The sequence below is a fragment of the Dermacentor silvarum genome, chromosome 1 (genome assembly GCF_013339745.2).
Source record: "Dermacentor silvarum isolate Dsil-2018 chromosome 1, BIME_Dsil_1.4, whole genome shotgun sequence".
In the NCBI taxonomy this organism is placed as follows: Eukaryota; Metazoa; Arthropoda; class Arachnida; order Ixodida; family Ixodidae; genus Dermacentor; species Dermacentor silvarum.
The window spans coordinates 102,675,490-102,701,505 of record NC_051154.1 but is presented as its reverse complement, the minus strand read 5'-3'; the positions used below and the strand labels follow the sequence as shown (position 1 = coordinate 102,701,505).

At 42.5% G+C, this 26,016-nt stretch overlaps 1 protein-coding gene across 3 annotated transcripts in view; it reads right to left on the bottom strand.

Annotated features, from left to right (window-relative positions):
• Positions 1-26,016, bottom strand: part of LOC119434046 (putative acyl-CoA synthetase YngI) — a 115,416-nt gene that overhangs the window by 56,554 nt on the left and 32,846 nt on the right. For all 3 annotated transcript variants that reach the window (XM_037701355.2, XM_049671740.1, XM_049671741.1), the window contains exons 2-5: positions 13,124-13,316; positions 8,625-8,753; positions 5,572-5,625; positions 3,255-3,373 (exon numbers count right to left, since the gene is read on the bottom strand). In XM_037701355.2, coding sequence (XP_037557283.1) covers positions 3,255-3,373; positions 5,572-5,625; positions 8,625-8,753; positions 13,124-13,316 — 495 coding nt within the window. The remainder of the gene's footprint in view (positions 1-3,254; positions 3,374-5,571; positions 5,626-8,624; positions 8,754-13,123; positions 13,317-26,016) is intronic.

The following is a 26,016-nucleotide window of genomic DNA, read 5'->3' as shown; positions in this document are numbered from 1 at the left end:
AAATATTTGAAATTCGGAATACGAATCGAATAGACCTTGCTGTTTGATTCATATTTGATTTGACGATTCACTATTCAGAATTGTCAAATATTCATTTATATTCGAATATAATGAAAAACAACACTTATGGAGTCTCGAAGATGAGAGAGCGATGTAGGTGAAGACTGTTTCAAGTGATTCCGCTGCAGCTGACCCAATAACAGAAATCAGATAGCAGAAACCACTTGTTTCTCATTTAGAAGCTCAATTGACCGGACGACCTGTTGTGAATGGCATTACATGCATGCATCAAATAAAGTAAATAAGCCCAATTTTTTACCAAGCAAACTCAACACAGGCGTTATATATTTCACCTTGTTTATAAATGAGCATATATTCTATATTTGATTAAATATTTGGAGGCCATTTTTCTCGAATACATAGAACCTTGTTCATAAGTTTCTGGAAAAAAGAAATGTGAGAAAAAACCTTAATAACCGGGTAAACGTACGATCCAAAGTCACTCAGAAATTTGTCAGCTTAAACTGTAGTTGACATATACGTAAGGCGAAGCGTTGCGTGAATCGTTGCAGCACGAGACGCCGACGCGCATTGAGTTGATGGGGACTAGGGTAACTCGATGTCTTCCTGAGGAGGTGCACATTGAGGCACCCTAAGCGGCGAACGAGTGGCCCAAGATGTGCGTTGTCATTTTCCTATTGTGTAATACTTGAAGAGTGCGGTGGGAAACGTAAACAAAATCAAGCTGGTAAGCGGCGCCGGGATACAATGCTGCCAGAGCAAGACATGACGCTCACTTCGTGGAATGGCGGTGCGTTTGCGTTATTGCCTTTTAAAAGCATGCAGTAGGCTTCCAACGGCATTATATATGGCACGCGCAAGCGCGCTGTGGAATAGATAGGTGAAGATGCTTATAGCAATAGGGTTGGCAGCGATGGCTGTGAATGGCAACATGTGACGACGAGAGAGATTTGCTGATCGGGAAACTGAAACAAAATTGAGCTGGTGGGCTGCGCCGAAATACGATGTCGCCAGGACGAAACATGACACTCACTTCGCGTCACCTGCAGCAAAGAACGGCAGCACGTTTGGGTTATCGTATATTAAAAGCATGCAGTACGCTTCTAAGTTTCAACTTGGCATTATGTCACACGCATGCGAGCTGTGAAACAGATATGTCAAGATGCTCATCACAATAGGGTTTGCGGCGATAGCTGTCAATGGCAATGTGCAACGATCCGCGAGATTTCCTGGTAGCAGTAGAGCAACGCATGCGTGCTGGCATTTTCACGTGACATGGGCGGGCGAGTATAGCGCTGGGAAGCTGCCGTGGCGGGCGCCAACTACTTTCAATTGCGTGTGACTCGTGCCTTTTCTTGTTTACATTGGACCTAGGAGCCGTAAAATGTACCACATGATCGCAATTTGCCAATGTACTGAACTTTGCTGCTGAAATATAGCGTTTTCCGGGAACATATCAACCAGTAAAAAAAGAAGCTTAACTGTATTAGGTTATTTTTTTTTCTCGATCACAACCTTTACTGCCAGGAAACTGTACAAAACGGCATCGCACCAACAAGGTTCCTACTGTATTCGATTCAATTAAGAAATTTCACTGTTCGAACACCCTAAAAATATGCATTAGAGATATCTTAAAAATAAACAGATATTTTCAGTCTATGTAGACTACAGGGCATGTATGCATAAATATAATTTAAGTAGGCAAGAAAATAGCACACAGAGCTTGAAACCCAACCCATATTGTAATATAAGGAAAGTACACCTGAATGTCACATAAGGACATTGAGATGACATAGGAATGCATCTTCGTTTCGTCCTTTGTTTTTAGAATGCAAAAAAAAAAAAGCAAGCTATGTCTAAAGATGTGTGTTACTCTATCTCTGACAGAATCACAGTGGCAGACATCACCTGTGCACCAAATGAATCGCAGATGCTCGTGGGTGATGAAATTAATGTTTTCTCGAGTTGCAATGACTGTGTTACATGTGTTCTTCAAGAGTTCATGTTTGAATTTAGCTTTCCATCGTTCAGCATGCGAAAGTAGAATATCTGAGCATTATTGTTTCAAGTAAAAAATGGGAAATGACATTCTTTAAGAATGGCGCCACATTTCAATCTGAACCTCCAATAAAAGGACCCTACACCAGGTTTGGGCATGGCAAAGAGAAAGTATGGTGAGTAGATAATTATGTCTGCCCAATATTACACTGAGGTGCACCCTGAAAACAGCTGAAAATGCAAACAAAAGCATCTGCACCCCTTTCGGAGGAGCCTCTGTCCTTATCATCACAGGCATGACACTTCCATGGTGCTTCATTTATATCAGCTACCCTATTTAAATATTCTTGCTGCAGAATGCTCTCTGGATGGTATTTTGCAACTTCTAGCGTATAATCAGAATTTCTGATGGGGCCTAGTGAGAAGCCCTTAACTTAACACTATAACTGGCAAGATAAGACACACTTGATCTAGGATGCTTTTATTGCTTTATTTCTTATTTATATTGCTCAAATAATCGAATGAAATACTAAAGGGTTTCATTAAAAAGCAAGCGATATACAGTAGGTCAAAAATATTGTTGATCAGCTGGCTAAAGGTAAATGTGTGGTCCAAAACCTGGGTTAGATATTTGCTTTGACAAGATCAGTGTTTCTTGGGATGCACCTCGATGGAGATAAAAAAAATTTGAGCTTGCTCGAACAAAGTAAAAAATTTTTGCATTCACAATAATATGACTACCACGTGCTCAAGAAGATACCGATAAAGCTTTCAGGTTTTGTGATCAAAATATCCACTGCTGCTCATCGTCAACATTTTTGTGAATCCCACTGCTGAGCAGGTACAGTGCTCATAGAATGAAACGCGCCAATTTAGGGCTAACTAATGCGCATGCTTTTGTTTCTACTGTCTGCAGTTCATGTGACATCAACCTAATTTTGATGCGCACACTTAGATCAAAGTCCGCATCGCCTTTGGTGACCTAGCGACACAACATGGTACGCTTGAGTACTTGCACATATGCAGGGTTCTACTAAATTCTCCCTGTTGCGTTTCATTCCGTGAGCACTGTACATAAATAAAGGTAAATTGAAAGGCACAGACTTGGATTTGTCGGGTTATTGCAGATGTATTTGATAGGTCAACAATGTTGTTGAGCTGCCAGTTAAAGGATTAATGAGACACTGACTAATGCCATGCAAATATTTCAAGAGGAATACCAGAGCTTGCCTCACTTCTTAGAATTCAGCTGGCCAGGATTGGAGTCCTTTAGCTCAGGAATCAGGGAGCAGAGCATCTCATAGTACTTGAGAATCTTGAATGATTCTGGAATAAATATCCCTGCAAAACGCACCTGTGCATGACAAAGATAATAAATACATGCTATTTACATGTACAGAAAACATTTCACATTTTCGTGGGCTTTTTCTTCTATATTTCATGAGTTTCATCTGGAGCACAGTACATAATGTATTATCACAAATAGGTATGATATAAGTTACTGATCAAAAAACACTGCAGTATGTTTGGCACACAAATTTCTTGTAGATGTCAAATGTCTTCACATGAATATGTAGACATCCTATAATAGTCTAAGTCAAGCACTGATTTAGCTCTAGGCTTCTAGAAAACATATAGCATGCTCTAACACTACGCTTTTAGGCACGTTTGCAGGGGGGGGGGGGTATTCTGTAAGAGTCCACCTAGTGGACTGTCCACTTCGGCTGTCGCAATTGGCTCCAGCAGCAAGCACGAGAAGGAGCCAGCCAGTCTCTTCCTCGCTCGTGCAGCTGGAGCCCATTGCTGACAGCTGAAATGGACAGTCCACTAGGTGGACTCTTAAAGAATACCCCCCCCCCCCCACCCAGGTGCACAGACATCTATAAGACAATTTTAACAGTGCTTCAAAGAACATCTTGGGCATTCCTTCATAGACATTTAGACGTCTATTAGACATTTTTAGTGGTGCTTTAACGTACTTTGTTAGGTGTTTATTTGATAACATCTAGGCACCTATTACATATTTTCAAAATGTCTTGAAAGATAAATTTTAGGATTGACTGAGCTTTCAGCACCTGTACAGAATACCAACCGTTACCGTAAGATTAAAGTTTGTGAAAATATCTTACCTTCAGTTACTGCAACACCACTAGAATGCATGCATTATTGTACACTACAGCTGTCTACATGGACACTAGAAAAAAATTCATGTAGATCCCAGGTGCTGTGGGAATCCATGTAAGCAAAGCTTTGGTGAGCAGCCAAAATCAAATAGTATGACAGGATGAGAGATGCGTAGTGGTGTTTCCTTGCGTCTCACGCACTGGATTTTGCAATGAGCACTAAAATTAACACATCATAGTAAGCTTACTAACACATCACAGTTCCCCCAACCAAGTTTCTACTTATCCCAGATTTCATTTGTCTCAGCGTCAACTTACGCAGGCCAAGCAGTTACCTCGAACACCAAGAATTGTGACCGAGAATTTTTCGGTATTATAACCTCGTGCTGCTTGCTGTGACACACTAATTTTCCAATCCCTGTTTGGTTGTTTTCTACATTTGCTGCTTCAATTTTATTTTTATTGTTCTTGCTACAGATATCTGTAGCAAGAACTATAAAAATAAAATTGAAGCAGCAAATATAGAAAACAACCAAACAGGGATTTGAAAATGAGTACTGTGATGTAATGAAAATGAGCAGCACGAAGTTACAGATAGCATTGCTGTGCATCATAGCCTTAGTTGCTTTTGCGCCATAAAACCTTACTTAACATAGCATTGCAGCATTGTGCCCACTCCTGCAGTAGCCCTGAAAAGGGCTGCAGTATTTTGAAATAAATAAGGACTTCAAGAACTGTCAGAAGGTCAGAAAAGTGCATTTACAGGCACACAGCCTGGACGCTGCAGACGGCATTGTTAACAATGTTGGGCAATGTGTGCTATACCATGCACAGCAACCAAATATATGTTAGGCCTTAGTGCTTGTATTACAGAAGTATGCAACATTGAAGATGACATTTTTAAGATGACAGTGCATGTATTTCTTCAGAAGTGTGAGACAGTGCAGCAAAATGAATACAGACAGGCAGAAAGACACCACAAGTGTTCACCAAGGCCGATCTGTTCATAATGAGACTTGAATACGTGGAAAGGCAGTTACCATCGCATAAGAAAAAACAAGAATGTACAAGAGTGCGCCATAGAAAAAAAGCTTACATTAGTCACTAAACACACTAGCTTATTCTTGTGGACATATGTTATCTCTCTTTACCATAACATAAGTTGCTCCTGCTTTCCTTGTTGCCAATAAATGCTGGACCCTTCTGACCATACTAAGTTTACCATAACAACATTAAATGTAATGTTTATAAATTTAACTACATATGTGGCATTACATTAATTGTGATGAACGTGCAATAGCAGATTGCCAAAACAACTTTCAACTTCTTGCCTCACTGCCCCTATGCCAGGAACAAGTATACAGTTATGCTGTCTGTATACCTGCTTTAACCAATATTACAACGAAGTAACATGTAGGAAGCGACTAACCTTTGTCAGCACTTTTTCAAACTCTGCTGCAGTATAAGCAGGATGTACACAAGCCTGAAAAGAAAAAAGAAAACACAAAATATGAATGGTACATGCAACATTTGCAACACCAGATGTTACTCTTGAAGTCACAAAGATAATTCATTAATTTTTATTTATCAGCAAAACCACGGCGACTTTACGGCATTACAATGGGTACAGTACAATGCAATACACAAAGCTAGGTCTTTAATGTGATCTCTCGGCCAATTTTCTATCACACTTTACATCTTTACACACTTCACAAGTGGCTTCAACTTGGATACAAGCCTTGCAGGCACCAGCACGCCCACATCACATTATAGCTATTTAAACAGCACACTACATTGAAACAATTGAAAAGGCAGACATTGAATTGAAACATTAAATTGAAACGTTAAAGAACCCCAGGTGGTCAAAATTAATCCGGAGCCCTCCACTACGGCGTGCCTCATAATCAAACTGGTTTTGGCACGTAAAACCGCAGAACAAAGAAGTCGACACTTTGTGCATTTGCAAGCAGGGCTGAATGAATTTTTATTGTGATATCAATTATATGGACACTCCTGGTGAATTCCCGCCGTCGTCGTCGTCGCACTGGTGTGCTGTATAAAGTCCAAGTGCGATAAGATCAGGGCCTCGCACTGTATTCTGTAGGTGCGAGGGAAAACGTACGAGGGTGAGCAGAGAAGGGTGGTGGTTTGTGCAGCAGTGTCTTCTCACGCGCATAATGAAGGAAGGCGGAGAGAGTGCGCGCCGACTTTTCGTGCGAGCGCTAGGGGGGCGGGGGAAAGGGTAGCTGCGTCTCAGCTTCTACTCCGGCTGCAGCTGCGCATGGCGCGCCCTATCTTGCAAGTAATTTGGTGTGCGTTTGAAGGCTAGCCAACCGAAGGCTAGCCAACCAAAGGCTAGCCAACGCGAGATAGCTGATGGCTGCGTGTGCTTTGAGTTCTCACGTGCCTTATTCTCAATGAAGTGAGTGGCAGCACGAAGGGGAATTTGCTCGCCGCAGCTGCGGCATCACGCCAGCGTTCTGACAGCAAGTGTCCGGGATCATCAAGTGAGGTGCGATCATGTTTGCCTGTGCGTGCGTGACACCGTGCTTGTTAATTTATTTAGTAAGCGAATGTTTACATTAGTTTATACAATAGACAGCGTATAGTTGTCTAATAGTTTGCAATCGCAATCAATGTTTCGCATTTCAGGCAAAACTGCCAACGTTTTTGTTCAATTTACAAGAATGCGTGACAACTGTGAGCAACATTTATATACTTACATTTTTAAAACAAAGCTCTTACTGCAAATATATGCGGGAGGGAATGTCCGCTCCCAATAACCACAAAAATCTTAAAAAAGAACCATTCATTGGACCTGAGCGCAATGAAATTTGGAGAGGATGTTGGGCACGTCAATGGTAATGCACAGGCAAAGTTAGATATGTGTGGGGCAATAAGGTGCACTGTGGGAAATTACCAAAGTTCTGTTAATAGCACTATAGAGCTCTCAACAGTGTGCCGATTTGGTACTATCAGGCATATCAAGATGAAACTTGGCATAAATAAAATGTGTCTTGGGCTGAACATGCTGGAGAAATCTCGAAATTGTCGGTGCTTCGGGGGCGCCATAGGAAATTATTAAATCTGTGCTAACAGGGGTTGTTCTTTAAGCTTGCTGGATGACTAAAATGTTTCATATTTGTGAACCACTTGGCCATATTGAACAAAACTTCAAACCAAAGGAATAATTTGTGCAATGAGAGGAACATGGAGAAATTTAAAAGTTGTAAGTGTAACTGGGACACTGCAGAAAATTTCAGAACTGACATTGGAGCCTTTAAAACATTCCTTCAAGCCGTGAATAAAATTTTAGTTGCTGCAAGCAAATGACAACATATCTGCTTGAACCTATCCATACGTTAAGGGAGACACTCCATGCTTACAATCGACCATTGGATGTATTGTTTGAACTTTACAAGCATTAATTTGAGGGCATTAATTGTAAATAGTTGTGCATTTGATGCTGCTGGTGCAACAGCCATGGCTTGGTGTTGCACACAGAGGCGGTGAGGAGGAAGCACGAAAGGTAAAGAAAATGCTCCACGGCAACCAGAAATTCCTCTTTGCAAAGAAAACATTACAAGGTTACAAGGAGCGTTTCAGGCACTGCGACCTTTTCGTCTCCAACTCTTATGTCGATAAAATTTGGGATTACGATCTTGCGAGATTGTACAAGTCTGCTGGAAGCATGTAGCAAGAGTGCAGATGCATAATGCTTACGTGGTGTCGTGAATCTCTCAGTCAATGTTTTGGGTTTAGAGGATGGTACAGTATGCCCCTAGTGTTCATGCAACCATGTAATGTGACGTCATGGAGCTCCATATATACAGACTGTGTGTTAATTAAAATCAGTTACTGCCCAACTCTCAGCCTGGTCTGACTTAATGCACGCGCGCTCCGCGCGAATGCACTGCGTCGTCGGCGATACGACAGCTTCCCCTTATGAATTCCTTTCACACTTGCGAATGATCATGGAACAATCTGTTGTCGACCACGACCACTTTGTGGCAATGTATCTGTGCAGGCTTTTCCCTGCCTCAGGTTCTCAGTTTGCCATTTAACAGAAATCTTCCCATTGCCTTTCTGTTAACCCTTTCATTTTCTTGTCTTTTAGTGCTACGAGCCTATGTTTTTTTCTCTTTACACTATTGAAAAAACCAGTAACCATGAGATTACAATTTCTCTATGTCTAGAACTGCTTCCCAATGTAGCAGAGCTACTGCTAGAAAAGTAGAACAGGCACCACACTCACTGATTTGAGCTCCACATTCTGTATCACATCAACATATGGCCAAAACTTTAGGGCAGCATAATGAATATTACATGCATGTTTAGGCATGTGTCCCAAGGACCTTTTAGGCAGGCATTAATTCATCAGAAATTATCAAGCTCAAGCTACAATAACATATAGCACAACTTGCAATCTTAAAAAGTCTGAAAGATGTAACAAAAGGTGTTTTGGACTAGTGCTGTACTTACAGATAGGATGCCAGCCTTTGCCATAGCACCATAAATAACTATCCAGTTGTAGGAATTAGGCGACCAGATGGCAATTGTATCTCCTTTGGTGAAACCAGCAGACAACAATCCTTTGCAAACAGAGTCCACCTATTAAAATGAAACAAAACAGAAAGTAACACTGCATATCTTATCTGTGCAAGCAATCAAACATATGCAAGCATTTTACAATGACGCTGGGAAGGCATTAGAGAGTTTTATTATAGCAAGCGGCACCACGCTACATGCAAAAAAAAAGGAAGAAAAAAATTTAAAAAAAATAGCAGGGTCAGACTGAACATGCGCTATGGCAGCTTTGTGTGTTGCATGCCTCTGCTATTTTTGAAATTACACTATACTAACTCTCGCTAAGACAGTTGAGCATGGGAAACATGGAGGTGCCTTGGAGGCGAGAGCGGCCCACTTCAAATCTATCAAGTCTCCGTCTGGCACTGTTTGGCCCAATTGTTCCAGACAGATGTTTGTAGTATTTGTGTTAAATTTAATCTTGACGCTTCAACACTAAATTATTTGTGACAACTTGGCCTTATTCCCCCCCTGAGATCTTTTCTCTATTTTTCAGCACTTCAGGCTTTGCAAGAGTGGCTATATTAGCTGGATGTGGCCTCCAAGAATTGGCAGTGTGCGTGGCAAGTCACGCACGCTCTCAGAGGCAATACATTAAGAATATCTGCTTGTGCAATAAATGACGCCACAGCCTAAATTTTATCATACTGCTATTATACAGGGTGTGCAAGACCCATCCACATGAAATGAATTTCCAGGATGACACCAATTTCGAGATATTATTTCCCAAAGTGTGGGACGAAATACATGGGTGATTCAGTTACTTTTGTGCTTCAATGTATAAAAGAGCATTTTGGTCAAAAAGTAAGTGGAACAACAGTGCATTTTTACAGCGAGTTTGATGGCGCATATCTCCGAACTGGTGTCATTCTTGAAATTCATTCCAAGTGTATACGCCTGACAAGCTCACCGATGTCCGCCTCATCGATAACCCAGCTCAATTGATAAGAATTGTGCCACGTGCCACAGGCGATTTTTTAAAATTCCGTAAACCTTAATTTTGAACACCCGTTACACTGCTATGCATGCCTATAATATCTGATTAGCTCAAGCAAGCTGGGGGACTATTTGTCGCCGTCCCGTTTCAGAGGAGACTGCCAATAGAAATAATCATATTATCAACATCATCATCATCACGATGTTCATTTGCGGAAATGCCAAGTGCAGCCTGTGCCACTGTGGTATGCTGTGCAGACTGATTTGGTTGACATTTGGTATGTGTTAGGTTAACTTGAATGTTGTGAACTTTTACATCTACGTAGGTGGCATCGCAACTGTTTGGGTTAATGTTAGCCTTTCGCTCCTTTTCGCTATTCTAAAAGACTAGTTTGCATCGTACATTGCAGCGTAAGATAGCGTTACATCGCTCACTAATGCTAACGCAAGCAGTTTACGCTATGTTAAAACTTTCTGTTATTACAAGGACAGACTCTACAGTTAGTATAAATGCAAAAGGCTTGTTTCAAAGTAATAAGTTATCATACTACTGTAAGACGTTTTGTCAAGGCAAACTGTCAAGGCATTTGAACCAGAACAATGAGTTCGCACTTTAAAATCTTAATTTGAAGCCTTACTGTAAAATATATTTACACATATAATTTGTATTATTGTCCAACAACACACACACAGCACAGTGCTAGCAAATTGTATGCAAAACAGAACGTACAAGAATAATACAACAGCCAGTAGGTATTCATTATATGTCAGTCAAAATCGATCAGCTTTCTACAAAAAGAATATGTTCCTGCAGTCATACTACTTGGGTGTTCTATCCGATCAATGCTTTCACACTAAAAAACGTATAACTCTCACAAGGATTATGCGAATAAAATGTTCTTAACAGTAAAACTAAACAAGTTGCTGTTATGCTTCAACATTTAGTGTCTCTTTGCAGCTCATTGGTAAAACTAAAATATTTTAGCAGTAATGAAAAAAAGCTTTATTCTGTCCAATGCACACGCAAGCCTTGTTATACCCTCCGCGGAAGAACCAAAGGATGTTCATCCTTAGTTAACGCCGCCAAAGTGGCTAAATAAAAATTGGAAGGATGCTTAAGCTTCGCCCTTAAGAGTGGAATGCGATAGCATTCAAAGATTCCTGACTGCTTGTCATGCTTCCCGGCAACTGCCAGCTTTCTTTCTTTTTTCTCTACATTCCCCTCCGTGCGCCGCTGTGGCAGATACGCGGAGGCGAGCGCCATCTGGATGGTGTTGTTGCCAGGAACCGAGCGGGGCGCACCGTTCTATGAATGGCAGAAACGCTGGAAAAGAGGTTCGTGTTTGAGTTTCCGCATAGCAGAATTATGTTTTCTCATATATTCAAATTACATTCCGATGCTATCATGTCTGCAGGTTGTGCTTAAGTCGTACTCGACGATTTTTCTGACACATTTTACTTTGAGAAATTTAATTAGTTCACTAATGCCTCTGCGCCACGCGGAGGGCCTGCGTGGTTCGGTATGTGTGGTTCGTAATGGTTTTTCGCTCACAAGACGGTCAGAGCCGCACGCCGACGCCGGACTTTTTTTGCGACACGGTGCCCTTATCTATCGCGTTAAATGCACCGCCTGAAAACTTTGTCGGCGCCAAAAAGAACGCTAAGCCATGCTTCGCGCGCTAGGGGCTGTGCTTCTTCCGCTTGCTAGCGCCACCCACGACCATTATTTTTGCGGCTGGCATAACTGGTTGCGTCCCAATGTAGTAACAAACGAGGCCGTGTTTTACCCTTGAGCTACGCAATGTACCATCTGCGCACATGCGGCCGCTATCGCGCGCATGAGCAGGGGGGCCTTCTGAGCTGTGCATGCTTTTGCCCATGGCTCGCTAGCGCCGGTGTCGGAAGCTCGGGATGGAATTTCAAAGTAAGTTGGCAAGCTTCCCCATGATTCAGCCACCGTCCATGTGCGAAGGTGGCTGAATCGGTTGAAATGATCCACGTGTTTATATGTGGCTTCGACTATGGCGTGAATGACCAGTTGTGACAGTTTATGCACAAAATTTACTTTGACTCATTTCTGTAATCTTCGCCCAAAATACGTTCCTTGACAATGAGTGACAATTAAGCCACAAGGTCTGTGCGCATGCTCGTAAGACGAACACGTATGGCATGCCTGTGGAAAACACTCAGTGCGGTTTGATTTAATGGTGGATTCAGTTTTACCAGTTTTACCATGAATGGTCTCGTTTTACCATGCCTTCAAGATTAGACATATGGAGCCGCAACACATAAATATCGAATACCACACGCAGCACTCAATGGCTTTGCATCGCCCTATTCTGCCGACTCGGAATGGGCACAGACAATTTTTGCTGACTGGTGATGTGAACTTCCTATCTGTGGTAGATGTGGTGAAAGGCTGACTGTTTTCCACGCCCTTGTGGAGTGTCGGGAAGCAGAAATCGAGAGAGAAAAAAGCACTTACCTTTAGCATATCGGCACTGTTTCCCATTACACTCCCATCTATGTTTCTTGGCACATGCCCATTATTCGACACCAAATCTGCTTAAAATTTTTTTAATGACATTCGTACACTGCCCATCATCAGTCCAAAAGTTACGTAGTACAGTCTCTTCCCAGAGGCTGCTGCTCCATTAGCTGCATCTAGTATATAGCACGTGTCTCCAGGCGCTTGCGTTCAACGGTCCTGGTGAGGCAGTAGTACTACTGATGTTCATTCTTTTAGTATATATCATCTCCTCAAAGTATATGCCTTATGCTCATAGTACACCTCACAGGTCACTGCATTATTTTAATACGTATGTATTTTACGCAGTTTACAGTGACAGTCCATGTACAGGCAATGGAGTTACACCTACCCTTTGCCATTGACCATGGCTGAATAAACGTACACTTGCCAACTGAAGAACAACTGAAGTGTTCTTCAGTTGGCGAGTGTATGTTTATTCAGCCATGTTCTTTCCTCGCCAGACGAGTTTTCGTCAAACCCTAGACTTCATTTGTCATTGAGCGCATCATCGACTACATCATACCCCTGCGTGGCGTCCTGTGGCCATCATTGGCCCTTGCGCCATAAAACCTTATATATCATCATCATGGCTTTGCATCTCTTACTGTAGCGAACACGTCCATGCATTATTGGTATTGTGCACCACAGAATGCATACAACGTATTACTCTCGCCACTATATAAAGTGACATTGCAATACTGCCAACTGCGCAATTACTATCCGAATTCCCACCGATACCTTACTTGAAAATGCCAGATCACTGTGTTAACCATGCTAAAGAGCTTCTATTGCACCACAGAAAATAATGTACGAAAAATAAAACACGCAATACCGGTATTTAGTTGGGCAAGTACGTCACAAAATGTCCGACAGCACTATTAAACTAGTGAAACACAACAAAACTGCATAAAGCGGTCATGTCACTTACATCAGCTTTGTAATTTGCAAAGGTTATTTGTTGATTACTGTGCTGAAAGACCCAGCCAACGTCATCACCCCACTTGGCAGCAGCTCCGTCTATGTGCTGTCCGTATGTTTCGCCAGTCATGGGCATTTCACTCGGCTCACATTGGTAGCTGGTGACAAGCTTCCGTGGTTCCACAATCACGGCAGACTGTGGCCTGCAAGAAGCGGAGCCATAGGTTAAACCAACAAAAGTCAGTACACAAGACTTCAATACAAGATTCCTTAATACATCCTTGCTTATGCGGTAATTAATGAATGTGACTGCTTGAACATGCAGCTAAAGGTCCTCATAGTACTTTCAGCATCTAATAAATTTAAGAACACACAATCGTGTTGTTATTACACGATATTTGACTCATTCACTATTCAATCTTACCCATGACGAGCACCACCGAAAAAAATAATTTGTCAGCCTGACTTGACAATTTCACCGTCACGCATCATTCACTACAAGCAGAAAAATTTACCTGTATGTGACAATAAAGCATGGCCGAATTTAAAAATCGGTTGAGCTTCAATTTACTACGACAAACAAGTTTGTCACATCGTCACAGCCACTGATTTTTTTTCTTTAAATATAAATGCTGATCTCTATAACCAGCCTTCTTCCTCCATGTAAATGCAATTAGCGTTATGAACTAGTGTCCTTATAACACTTCAGTAGAACTAGCCGCTTCTCAACGTCCCGTTCGGCGTTGCGCTTCTTGGCCACATCTGGCCCTTGCGCCACAAAATACATCATCCTCACGTCTCGTCCGTGTTTAGCTTTACGGTGACGTTAAATCTGGCGCGCGGTCTATTAACGCGATAGCGTTAAGGGCCCCGTGTCGCAGAAAAAACCGGCGTCGGTGTCGGCGTGGGCGCGCCGGCGTTGTTGGCGGAAATAATTATCCCGAACCACCCCGACCGCGCAGACCCTCCGCGTGGCGCAAGGGGTTAGTGAACAAAATTTAATTTCTCAAAGTAAAATTCGTCAGCAAAATCGTACAGTACGACTGAACCACAACCTACAGACATGATAGCGTCGGATTGTAATTTGAATATACGAGGAAACATAATTCTCTTCCGCCAAAACTCACACAAACCCCTTTTCCAGCATTTCTACAATTCATACAGCAGCGCACCGCGGTTTCTTCCTGGCAAAAACACCATCCAGGTGGCGCTCGCCTCCTCGGCAGCCTAAGCGGCAGCCGCGCGCGGAGGCAAAGTTGGACAAAAAGCTGCAGTTGCCGGGAAGCCTGATAAGCAGGGACCTTTGAATGCTATCGCGTTCCACTCTTAAAGGCGAAGCTTAAGCGTCTTCAAAATTTTTTGTGTCCCGGTCGCCGTGTTCTATGGACTCCCAACACCGAAAAAGGAGAATCACTCCGACTAAAGTCCCTCCATCCACACGCCACGGCCAAAAAGTGTATGTAGGCGCTTTAACTACGACTATTGAAGGATGTTTCCACGGTAGGGTGTTCATAAGAGCTCAATCGCACTTCCCCTTCCCCACCTCCGCCACGTAGTAGTAGTAGCATAAATCGGTTTTTATTTTCGATTCATAAAGGAAAGAGGAAGAAAATTGCTGCTGACTGCACGAGAACGGTTAGGAAATGAAACGTTACACGAAACAAAAGACAATCTTTGGCAGCCTTAAGTAAATGTGCAAAGCAGTTCACGGTACAATTAACAACGACGAGTGCAGTATGACGACGACGACCACGACGATTTGGCAGCAAGACTTCGTAAACTGAGATAAGACAGCAGAGTAACACTGAAGATTACTGCATGCTGCGATTACTGCTTCGCGCACACACGTGTGTGCGTGCGTGCGTGCGTGCAGCAACAACAACAACTGTCTGGTGCAGAAAAAAAGCTGACAACGTGTGTCGTTGCCTCACTGTCGAGAAAAAACCGGCCTCGCAGATGATAAGTTTACAAAAAGCAACAAGATTCGCACACGTAAAAAGAGGACGGCGAAGAACAGGCAGCACTATAGATATGACTCAATGCGCACCTCCTCCCCGGGCGAGGAGGACATCGAGGCACCCTGGGCAGCACGACTGTGCACAGTTTCGCGCAGGGCGCCGGGTACACTCCTTGTACGTACTTCCGCAACTCCGCACGATTGTGCACACGTGCACCGCCGGTGATGATATCGTACAGGCGGCCACTTGAGTGTCCGCAAGCTTATCCCCTTTTAGAGGGGGAAGGCGCGGTCAGGGAACCCGCGAAACACACAAGCAGCTATTTGATGTCTAAAAGATGTCGAACGGATAATTCAAAAGTCTAATAGCTGTCCTGGTCAAGACATTTTCTAGCCGTGGACGTCTACAGGTACTTCAGTAAGCCCTGCTAACGTTACGCTAAAAGTTGGCTAATTAAACATCTCGACAAGAACAACTTCAAGAATTGTATTAGACGTTCCCAGAATTCTGTAATAATGAGTTTGGAAACATTACGCAGGCTTTTATAAAACATCTTGACAAGAACAAGTTAAGAATTTTATTAGACGTTCCCATAATTCTGTTATAAATTATAACAGAATTCTGGGGACGTCTAACAAAATTCTTAATTAAGCTATAAAAGCCTGCATATTGTTTCCGAAGTCATAACGTATAATGGCTTCAGAAACAATATGCAGGCTTTTATAGCTGTCTGTAAAGCAGCATTTATAGATTGTCATTCTACAGTGACGTGGTAAGCAAAATTATTGGCCACTTCCGCATACCATGCATCCGTATGCTAGCTTCATAGTACACATGTTACTATATAGAACTGAAAATTTAATTGAAGTATTACGTTATATTTATAACTTGCATAAAATTGTGTAACATATATCAAATGTGCAATACACATCCAAAGCAAATGAGCATAACAACATGCAGAAAATAATTACCTGACCTTGTGAGAAAGCGGCTTTATTGACTAGTAAATGAAAGGACATGCAGAATTATTTTACAAAAATTTTTAATACAGTAGAAAAGGTGACCACATAAAATAAGACGTAGCTGCAGTAACCACAGCAATCCAGGTCCCTTCCCTCTTGGATACCGCTGGCTGCCCACAGAAGTTCGCTCTGTAATACAACAGTGAAGAAAAAAGAGAGTAAGCCACACTTGATTTACAATAAATATGTGCGATTCAGTATTTCAAATAGCAATATATGTGCCGTTGTTTTACCTCGGTCACATTTACTTTATAAATTTAAGCAATACTTTCTCTCAAAATCTTATGCTGTATGATGACGTCCAGAATTATGTTGTAGATATGATATGAAAAATCTAAGTGAAATTAAACTGGCAAATGGTTTGATCCACACACGACTTGCAGTAGGTCATTAGCAGTTAGATGGTTTGCAAACAAATCTCTTACAAGAGTAGGCTACTTTTATTTAAGTAGTGGTGTTGGTGAGTTGTAGCAACAGGTGGGCTTAGCCTGACAATTAAGGCCGGCAACTGCTCCTTCCGAGTATCTCTTACAATATCCCTGCGGTATTGTACCACATGTCAATAAAACAATTCTCTTCCTAAAGGGACCCTAAACACTTAACTAATCATAGAATGACCTCACTATATTAAAGGACGTCGTCTCACGAATCTCATGCCGCAAAAAGTTTTCCAATCCTCCAACTATAAGTGAAGTTACCACACCAATGCAAGACTATTTTCCTGCCTGCTAGCGTGCTGGAAGCGACACAGAGGAGAAGCCAAGAGAGCGAAGTCCCGGTATACTACGCAATGCAGCACTCTGCTGCCATCTTAAAGGCCACACGCAGCTAGAATTTCTGTAATCATTCAACCAATTATGTGAAACTCCGGCTTTACCTCCCAGATCACGAAAGAACGTTCTGCTACATACCGTGCATGCAAATATATTCGAGTCTAAACTTCGCGCCAGCACGGGCCCGCCAAAACAAAAGTGGCGTGCAAGTTGTAGCAGGTAAACGTATACGTACCGTAGGGAACTGCACCGTATCTGCAGGCGCTGGTCAAGGCCTGAACGTGAGCAAAAGACTTGGGAAGAGAAGCATGAGCACTGGCGAGCGAACGCTTGCGAGCATGAGCACGGCCCTTTGAATCTCTCGCGGAAACTTCAGCGCGCCCCCCTAGTGCGGTCCAAGACACGTGGTCCAAGAGCAGATAGCAGTTCGCTCAAACGGAGCGCACGTTTGCGACTGCGCGCGGCCAGATCTGTTGGTGACGACAGCTGGTATCGCAATTCTGGCTTCTTCACCGCTTGTTCACGCAAAGGGAAAGGAAGGCACGGCTCTGATAAGGACGCTGAACGGGCGCGCACATGTGCGCCCGGCCGTTTTCTTTTTCTTTTTTCTAAACTTTGACTGTCGAGACAGACTCATCGAGTGAAAAAATCGGAAAGGAATCAAATAACCCCGCAGGCTTTTTCTGCTTATTCACCCAAAGGGGGAAAGCAGCGAAAGGCTATATGATATATTGAGAGGCTAAAGGCTATATTGAGTGGGCGAGACAACGGCAGCATTACAGCTATGTTCAAGCCATATATGCCTCTTTCTTACGCAGTTCCTGGCTTTATTCACCGATGTTGGACCCATCAATTTCGTGTCACAGCGTTTCTGCGTCGGCTCAACCACGGTGGATTCGTATCTGCGCAGTGGTGACTGCTGTCGTCGGCTTGCTGGCTCTCCAGATTTCCAAGTGGAGCAACGTCATGGTCTGGCATTCCTGACACGTGCCACACATTCAAGTGACGTCTCACTTGTTTGTCCAATCATCGAGAAGCCGGGTTCCTTCACGTTGAGGGCCAAGGATATAAAAGCATGCCCGATGTGCTGGTCCTTCAGTGGGCGAGACAACGGCAGCATTACAGCTATATTCGAGCCATGTCTCTTTCTTACGCAGTTCCTGGCTTTATTCACCGTTGTTGGACCCATCACTTTCGTGTCACAGCGTTTCTGCGTCGGCTCAACCACGATGGATTCATATCTGCGCAGTGGTGACTGCCGTCGTCGGCTTGCTGGCTCTCCAGATTTCCAAGTGGAGCAACGTCATGGTCTGGCATTCCTGACACGTGCCACACATTCAAGTGACGTCTCACTTGTTTGTCCAATCATCGAGAAGCCGGGTTCCTTCACGCTGAGGGCCAAGGATATAAAAGCATGCCCGATGTGCTGGTCCTTCAGTGGGCGAGACAACGGCAGCATTACAGCTATGTTCAAGCCATGTCTCTTTCTTACGCAGGTACGTTACGTTAGCAATGCATATTGCATACGTTCTGATAAGATTTTTGCTGCTGTTTTCTCGCCCACGTAGGATGATTTATTTTTTGGATGGTCTGTGGTGCTTTTTTTCTTGTCCAGTGTTCTGCTTTAAGAGTATTTTGCTGTGTGGGGACGTCGAAGAAAATCCTGGTCCCAAGAGAAATAAGTCGGCTCAAGCTAGCCCAGGGCGTTCAACGCGCGCCAACAGCCCTTCCGTTTCTGGTGTAAACCAATCTGTGAGCGCCATAGGTAACACACCTATTGAGGAATCTTTTGGTACAAGTGAGCATCTGAATGTTTCTAAATTGTTATTAGAAATACTTGCCAGTCAGAAAAAAATAGCGCAGGATATAGAAGAAATGAAGGGTTTTCACCAAGCGTTTGATGCGAGGTTAGGCTCACTTGAGACTAGTGACCAACCTTGAATCACTCTCTAATGATTCTGACAGACAAGTTGACAACCAAGATAGAATTGTTTCCGAGATCAGCTCCCTCAGAAAAAAAAAAAAAAAGGTCAATTTGCTTAACTCAAAATACGAAGACTTCGAAAATCGTTTACGTCGAAATAACCTTGTTTTGTACGGACTTACTGAACCTGCAGACGAAAGCAATGAAGCATTATTGAACAGTGTTTCGCGCTTTTTTCTCTGATCAACTGCAACTTGACTGTCCAAATATTGAAAGATGTCACAGGCTTGGAAAACCTCGAACGGACAGAGCCCGTCCTGTTATCATTAAACTGCTTGATTATCGCGATAAAGTTCAGATTTTGCAAAACAAATCCAAGTTGACCGAGTCTGATTTCCGGATAAGTGACGACTTCTCGGCTCATGTTCGTTCTATCCGCAAAAAGATTTAACTCCCTTGTCGAAGCATCTCGCAGATCTAATGGCTTGTCGCGAACAACTGCTACGAGCTCTCGGTGAAGGCCACAGGGCCCATGCAATAACCTAACCTTTTTAAATGTTAATGCAAGAAGACTAGCAAATAAGTATCCCGCATTTCTTTCCTTAATTTCATCGTATTCTCCCCAAATTGTTGGTGTAACAGAAACTTGGTTAAGTGGTGATATATGTGATGTCGAAGTAACACCACCGGGTTTTACCGTCCTTAGATCTGACCGCACCAATGGTAGAGGAGGAGGTGCAGCTATATTTATTCGCTCTGACCTTCACTTTTCAGTTATTAAAAGCCCCGTTGATATAGAATCTGTATGGTGTAAAGTGTACTTGGGAAATGATTCTGTACACATTGGCACAGTTTACCGTCCTCCTGGGTCGCCACTTAATCATTTGCACATTTTAAGCACTTTCATCCACGAACAGCGTCTCAGTTCCTCCAATCTAATAATACTTGGTGATTTCAACTTGCCAGGAATTGTGTGGTCATCCCTCACAGCAAATAGTCTGTAGCAATACTAGAGGCACGTCTTTGTTAGATTTGGTTTTTCTCAGTGAGCATTTGTCTGAAATCGGTTACTCGTGTGAAATTATCGAGGGTATATCGGATCATAAAGCAGTTTGTTTCTCTGTTCATATAAACGTCCCTAAACGAAGCTTTATTTACTCCACTTTTCATGATTTTGCCCAGGCTGACGATGCCTCCATCATCGACTACTTAGCCCATTCATTTTCTACTTTTGAAGAACTTAACATTTTGTATGATGTTAACGGCTTAGTAACTTTTTTTGAGGATACTGTTAAGACCTGTATTGATCGCTTCGTACCTCGTAAAACAAAAAAAAAGACAAACACTAAATTGCTCTGGATAACTCGCGAAATTCTTCATCTCTCTCGCCGGGTCGCCCGACTTCGACGTGCAAAGAGAAAAGGTGATCCTGATACATGTCGGAAATTTCAATCACTTAAAGCGGAACTTCGAATTAAAACGGTGGCAGCCCGGGATTTTTACTACACACACATTGACGAATTTACTGAAAACTAACCCGCGTAAGTTCTGGTCCTCCATTTCACCTCCAGATTTCTCGTCCAATTCATTTACATTTAATGGTCAAAATATTACTGATCCACTTGAAATTTCAAAGACGTTCAACAGTTATTTCAAATCAGTTTTTACTACAGATAATCTTGAAGTTCCCCCTTTTGATCACATTACAGATGCTTCCATAGATGATGTCGAAGTGAGCGAGGAAGGTGTTTTAAATCTTATTCTAAATCTTGATTCAAAAAAGAGCGCAGGCCCGGATGACAGTCCAAACTCATTTCTTTTACGTTAATCCTTATGGACTTGCAAGTACCTTACCATTATCTTTAAAAAATCCTTGTCAACTTGTGTAGTCCCAAATTCATGGAAGGTTGCTAAGGTTCTCCCATTATACAAATCTGGTGATAAGCACATTTTAACAAATTATAGACCGATTTCATTAACGTCCCAATGTGACAAGTTACTAGAGCATATCGTCTATAAACATATAGCCAGGTTTCTTGAGTCTAACAACATCTTGTCTGCTTCTCAACATGGTTTCAGAAGAGGCCTCAGCACAGTCTCTCAGCTCATAGAATTTGCCCATGACGTAGGCCAGTCTCTCGATATCGGTGATCAAATTGACGCATTGTTTATCGATTTCTCAAAAGCCTTTGATATAGTAGTTCACACCAAACTTTTGCATAAACTTCAAAGCATTTTAAATAACTCCAGTATTGTAAACTGGTCAACCAGTTTTCTTTCCGAACGGTCACAGTATGTACTTTTTAACTCTAGTAAGTCCCCGACAGTAGGTGTATCGTCAGGCGTACCTCAAGGCTCCGTGCTCGGCCCTCTCCTCCTCTTACTTTATATAAATGACCTCCCTTCTATTATTTCCTCAAATTTGCTTATATGCCGATGATTGTGTCATATGTCGTGTCATTAAATGTGAACCTGATCATGTCGCTCTTAACACTTGTTTTGAAGCTGGTGCAAACAGTGGCAGATGACCATCAACTTCAGCAAAACTGTACTTTTATCATTTTTCAAGGCGTCGTTCTATATATCATTTCATATACTCCTTTATCAATCCCTACACAGAGTTAATCAATATAAATAATTGGGAGTTCTTTTCTCGCATGATATGTCTTGGTCTCCGCATATTGAACTAACTTGCAAAAAATCCCTTCAACGCCTTGGTTATTTGCAGCGCACGCTCCGTTCCGCACCAAAACACACTAGGTTGATAACCTATATAACACTAATACGTCCGATATTGGAGTACGCCTCTATCACATGGAATCCCCATCATAAAAAAGACATCAAGGCTTTAGAGTCAGTACAGAAAAAAGCTGTTAGGCTCATCTGTCGTCGTTATGATAGATATTTTTCACCCTCTTCCAACCTTTCTGACCTGAATCTAGTCCCACTCCAGAAACGTCGCCACTTTGATTGTTTAAAGTTTTTCCACAGTTATGTAAATTCACCACATTGTTCTTCTCAAGATTACATTTCATTTTTAGCCCCCTCGAATACTCGACAATATTATGATCTAAATATTGTTCCATACAGTTCTCGTTCAGACTTGTTTTTGTACAGTTTTTTCCCTCACACGATTCAGTGCTGGAATGCTTTGCCTGGAAATGTACGCAAGTGCCCTTTAGATGAATTTCTCACTGCTATTTCGAAGTTGTAATGTATGTGTATGTATGTATGTATGTATATATAAATTGTTTTTTTCCTACTCCTGCTATAGCCAAAGTTTGGCTGCAGTATGTATAAATAAATAAATGCGACGTTAACGGATTGCATATGGCTTGTTAAAGTCGCACGGAATGTAACGCTGCGCGTCGGCCACGCGCATTTTAAATCTTTTTTCACTTTCACGCGCACGCCCAAGCATGTCGCACATTTTCCGACAAAAACATTTAAAAGAGTTCTTGAGTTATACGCTCTCAAGGCGTTCACCAAAGTCAACTCCGGTGACGCCAGAGGTGGGCTGTTACCACAGCTGAAACACAATAGCATATTTGATTAACCGTACTTCCTGCTACATAATGTTTCCAACAACATCTGTTAAACGTCTTCGCGTAGACCAAGACGTCTATAGACGTTTGTAGCCATTCCGAGAAGTTTTCAAGACGTTTTGTGTTTCGTGGGAATTGACTGTCCACGCTTCTTTCTTTTTTTCTTTTTCTTTTTTCGAACAGATGATGACGACAGGCCGGTATCCAAATACAGCCACGGATGACAAGAGCCTGTTCACACGCAACAAACAATGACAAACGCAACCGACGAGAATTTTGTACTATAAGCAGAGGATTGCTGATGCAGTGGTCTCGACGGAAAAACGACCGGTGTTTATTAAACACCGATCGTTTTTTCGTCGCCACCACTGCAGCAGCAATCCTCTGCCCTTTCACTGTTTACAAACATAGGCCCTGCACGGCTTCCGGTTTTGCCCGCTGACGTAGCTGCGAAGTGTAACTGGCAAAGAAGCAACCATGCGTTAAAACATAGAAGACTGACAAGGCACGTGACCGGAAGTTTCTTGGGGGCGGCGCGCTCGCTGCTGTTATCGCGAGCATGAAACCGTCTATAGTACAAAATTCTCGTCGGTTGCGTTTGTCATTGTTTGTTGCGTGTGAACAGGCTCTTGTCATCCGTGGCTGTATTTGGATACCGGCCTGTCGCCATCATCTGTTCGAAAAAAGGAAGAAAAAAAAAAAAAAAAGAAGCGTGGACAGTCAATTCTCTGACCGCGCCTTCCTCCAAAAGGGGATAAGCTGCGGACACTCAAGTGGCCGCCTGTACGATATCATCGCCGGCGGTGCACCTATCGGTATACTACGTCGGCAAACACAAAGCGAACAAAACATAAAGCTGATGCCTTCGCAAACATTCTTGGAGGTAGTAGGTGAAATAGAAGCTCATCTTAACGTTGTGAACCACTGCTTCTGTTATGCAGGCCGACGCTAAAGGGCGCCACACACACACACACACACACGCACATTATATATATATATATATATATATATATATATATTCCACATCAGTTGCCAAGGCTTGTGAGTGGTGGCACTGGCTAACACTCCCAGGGTTAGTTCTAGTAGTAAAACATAAATACCCCAGAAAGTGAATGGGAAGACGGCTCCGCGGTAGCTCAATTGGTAAGAGCATCGCGCGCGTAACGCGAGGACGTGGAATCGTTCCCCACCTGCGGCAAGTTTTTTTTTTTTTTCATTTCCATTAATTTATCATTTCTTTAATTCAATTAGTAAGTACAAGTAATTTCTCGTGTTGTCGTTGGCTTCTTAAGATTATATATATATATATATATATATATATATATATATATAATTGTATTTTTTATGTATAACCTTTGTTTTCGTATTCATTGCCCTTTAGTGACGTCCTTGTCCATTCCCTTTCCTCCTCTGTCTAAATGACAGCTTTTTCCGCACGCTCCTTCGTGCCACTACTGTGCTGATGCGAAAATAAACATCATTGTCATCGTCTCTTTCACCGTTCTTGGGATGCGGGACAGCTCAGGTGTTCACTGACAGGTGAGACAGGATGCCTGCGGCCTATCTACTTCCATTCGTTCTTTTTTTTTAAATAAAAAGAACAAAAAAAGAAAAACGTGTCTCCGAAGTGAACATACAGTTTGCTATAATTACTTGTCGCAGCTGTCAAAGCATACTCATAAAATCTGGCGGAAGGACACTTAACCTGGTTAACCTCTCTGCCTTTCACCTCTTATTTTCCTTCCTTCCTTCCTTCCTTCCTTCTGGCGGAAGTGTCAAGATAAACGTGTCCACAAAAAGAAATATACCAGGTGTTTTTTTTTTTTTAACTGCGCCAAAATTAAAAAAAAAAAAATCGGCTGTGGCAGATAGTAAAATTCTAACCTTTGAACTAAATAAATTACTCGATGAGGCGGACATTACTTCTACGTATAATTCAACTGCATAATCAGATTATTAACAGAATACACTAATTATCTTTGAATATCTAATTAATAATTATTTACTTTGTGGAACATATTGCAATTTGCGAATTGTAGCCTCGGCGAGTTCGCAAGGCGTATCATTCTCAGTACCCGCAACACCAGTTTCGAGATATTAATTTTCAAAGTGTGCGACGAAATACATTGGCTTTCCAGTTTCTTTTTTTTTTATTCAACGCCTGAAACAGCGCGTTCTTTGAAAAGCAAGCGAAACAGTGCGTTTTTACCGCACGTTTGACGGCGCGTATCTCGAAACCGGTGCCATCCTCAGAATTCATTCCAAGTCAATAATGCCTTGCAAATTCACTAGCTAGAATTCGTAAACTATAACACGTGCTGTGAAATAATTAGTAAAAACTTTTTAGTGAACATTTGTTAATTAGTCAATTACGATTGTTCGGGGAAGTAATGTTCTCCTCATCGATTAATTTAAGGGTTCCAGGGTAAGAATTGCGCTATCTGCCACAGGTATTTGGTGCAGCTATTAAAAAGAAAAAGAAAAATTGGAGGACGCTTAAGCTTCGCCTTTAAGAGTGGAACGCGATAGCGTTATCGGGCTCCGCTCGAATTGCATTTTTCTTTATGAGTAGGCTTCACTGCAACACAGAACGTGGGAAAGCCAGCTTACAAAGACCAAGCTTACACCAATCCCCGTAAAGTCGTCTTCACTTTTAAACAGAAATGCTTGCTGGGAAGACGTTTTTCCAGGGGCAATATAATTCGTCTTATACTAAAATGTGGAGGCCCTAGGACCATTTTTTATTTTATTATTTGTTTGCTATTGCCCCGGCGCGCGCACGTGTCCAAAACGCATTAGGCAGACTAAATCCCAATATGACCTGCCGAGGATGCGAGCGCCATCTGGATATGATTTTCGCAAGTACCCTAGCCGAGCGCGCCGATGTTGGTATGGTAGAAATGCTGGCAAAAGGGGTTTGTTTTTGAGTGTCCTCGTAACAGAATTATGTTTTCTCGTACATTCAAATTACAATCCGACGCCACCATGTCTGTAGGTTGTGGTTAAGTCGTACTTAACCATTTTTTTGACGGATTTCACTGTGAGAAATTCAATTTTTGTTCACTAATACCTTGCGCCACGCGGAGGGGCTGCGCGCAGGGGGGGGAATGATTTTCTCCGCCACGGACGCCGACGCCGGATTTTCTGCGACACGGGGCCCTTAACGCTATCGCGTTATAACACCTATATATAAACGGCTGCCCACGCGGCGGCGGAGTTGTTTTGTGATAACGAGTGCATCAGTTTCTTGGTTCGATTCCAGCACAGCTCTTTTCTTTAACTCCACGCGTCAATTATTAAATTCAACGATTGGTCGCATATATCGGTCTATGTAGCCGCAGTCGCCGCTCCCGTCATCGTGGAAATTTCGCATTCTAGAATATTTCAAGGGGGCCCTCACCAGGTTTTGGAAATACAAACAGAGAAACATGGTGCGTAAATCAAGTGTTCACAGTTAATTGTATCTGCAACAAGTTACACCCGATGTACGTCGCGAAAACAGCTCAAAATTCACACGCAGCTCGCGGGCCAATAATTTCGAGGGAGCCCACTGATCTTACATAGCACAGATCAGTGAGGGAGCATTTCTGTTTCATTTCTTTGAAATTGCCCATTTCCTTCAAATCGAGTTGAGGGCTTGAGCGCCATTTTCTTCCTCCTGGCCCAACCAACATCGAAAAC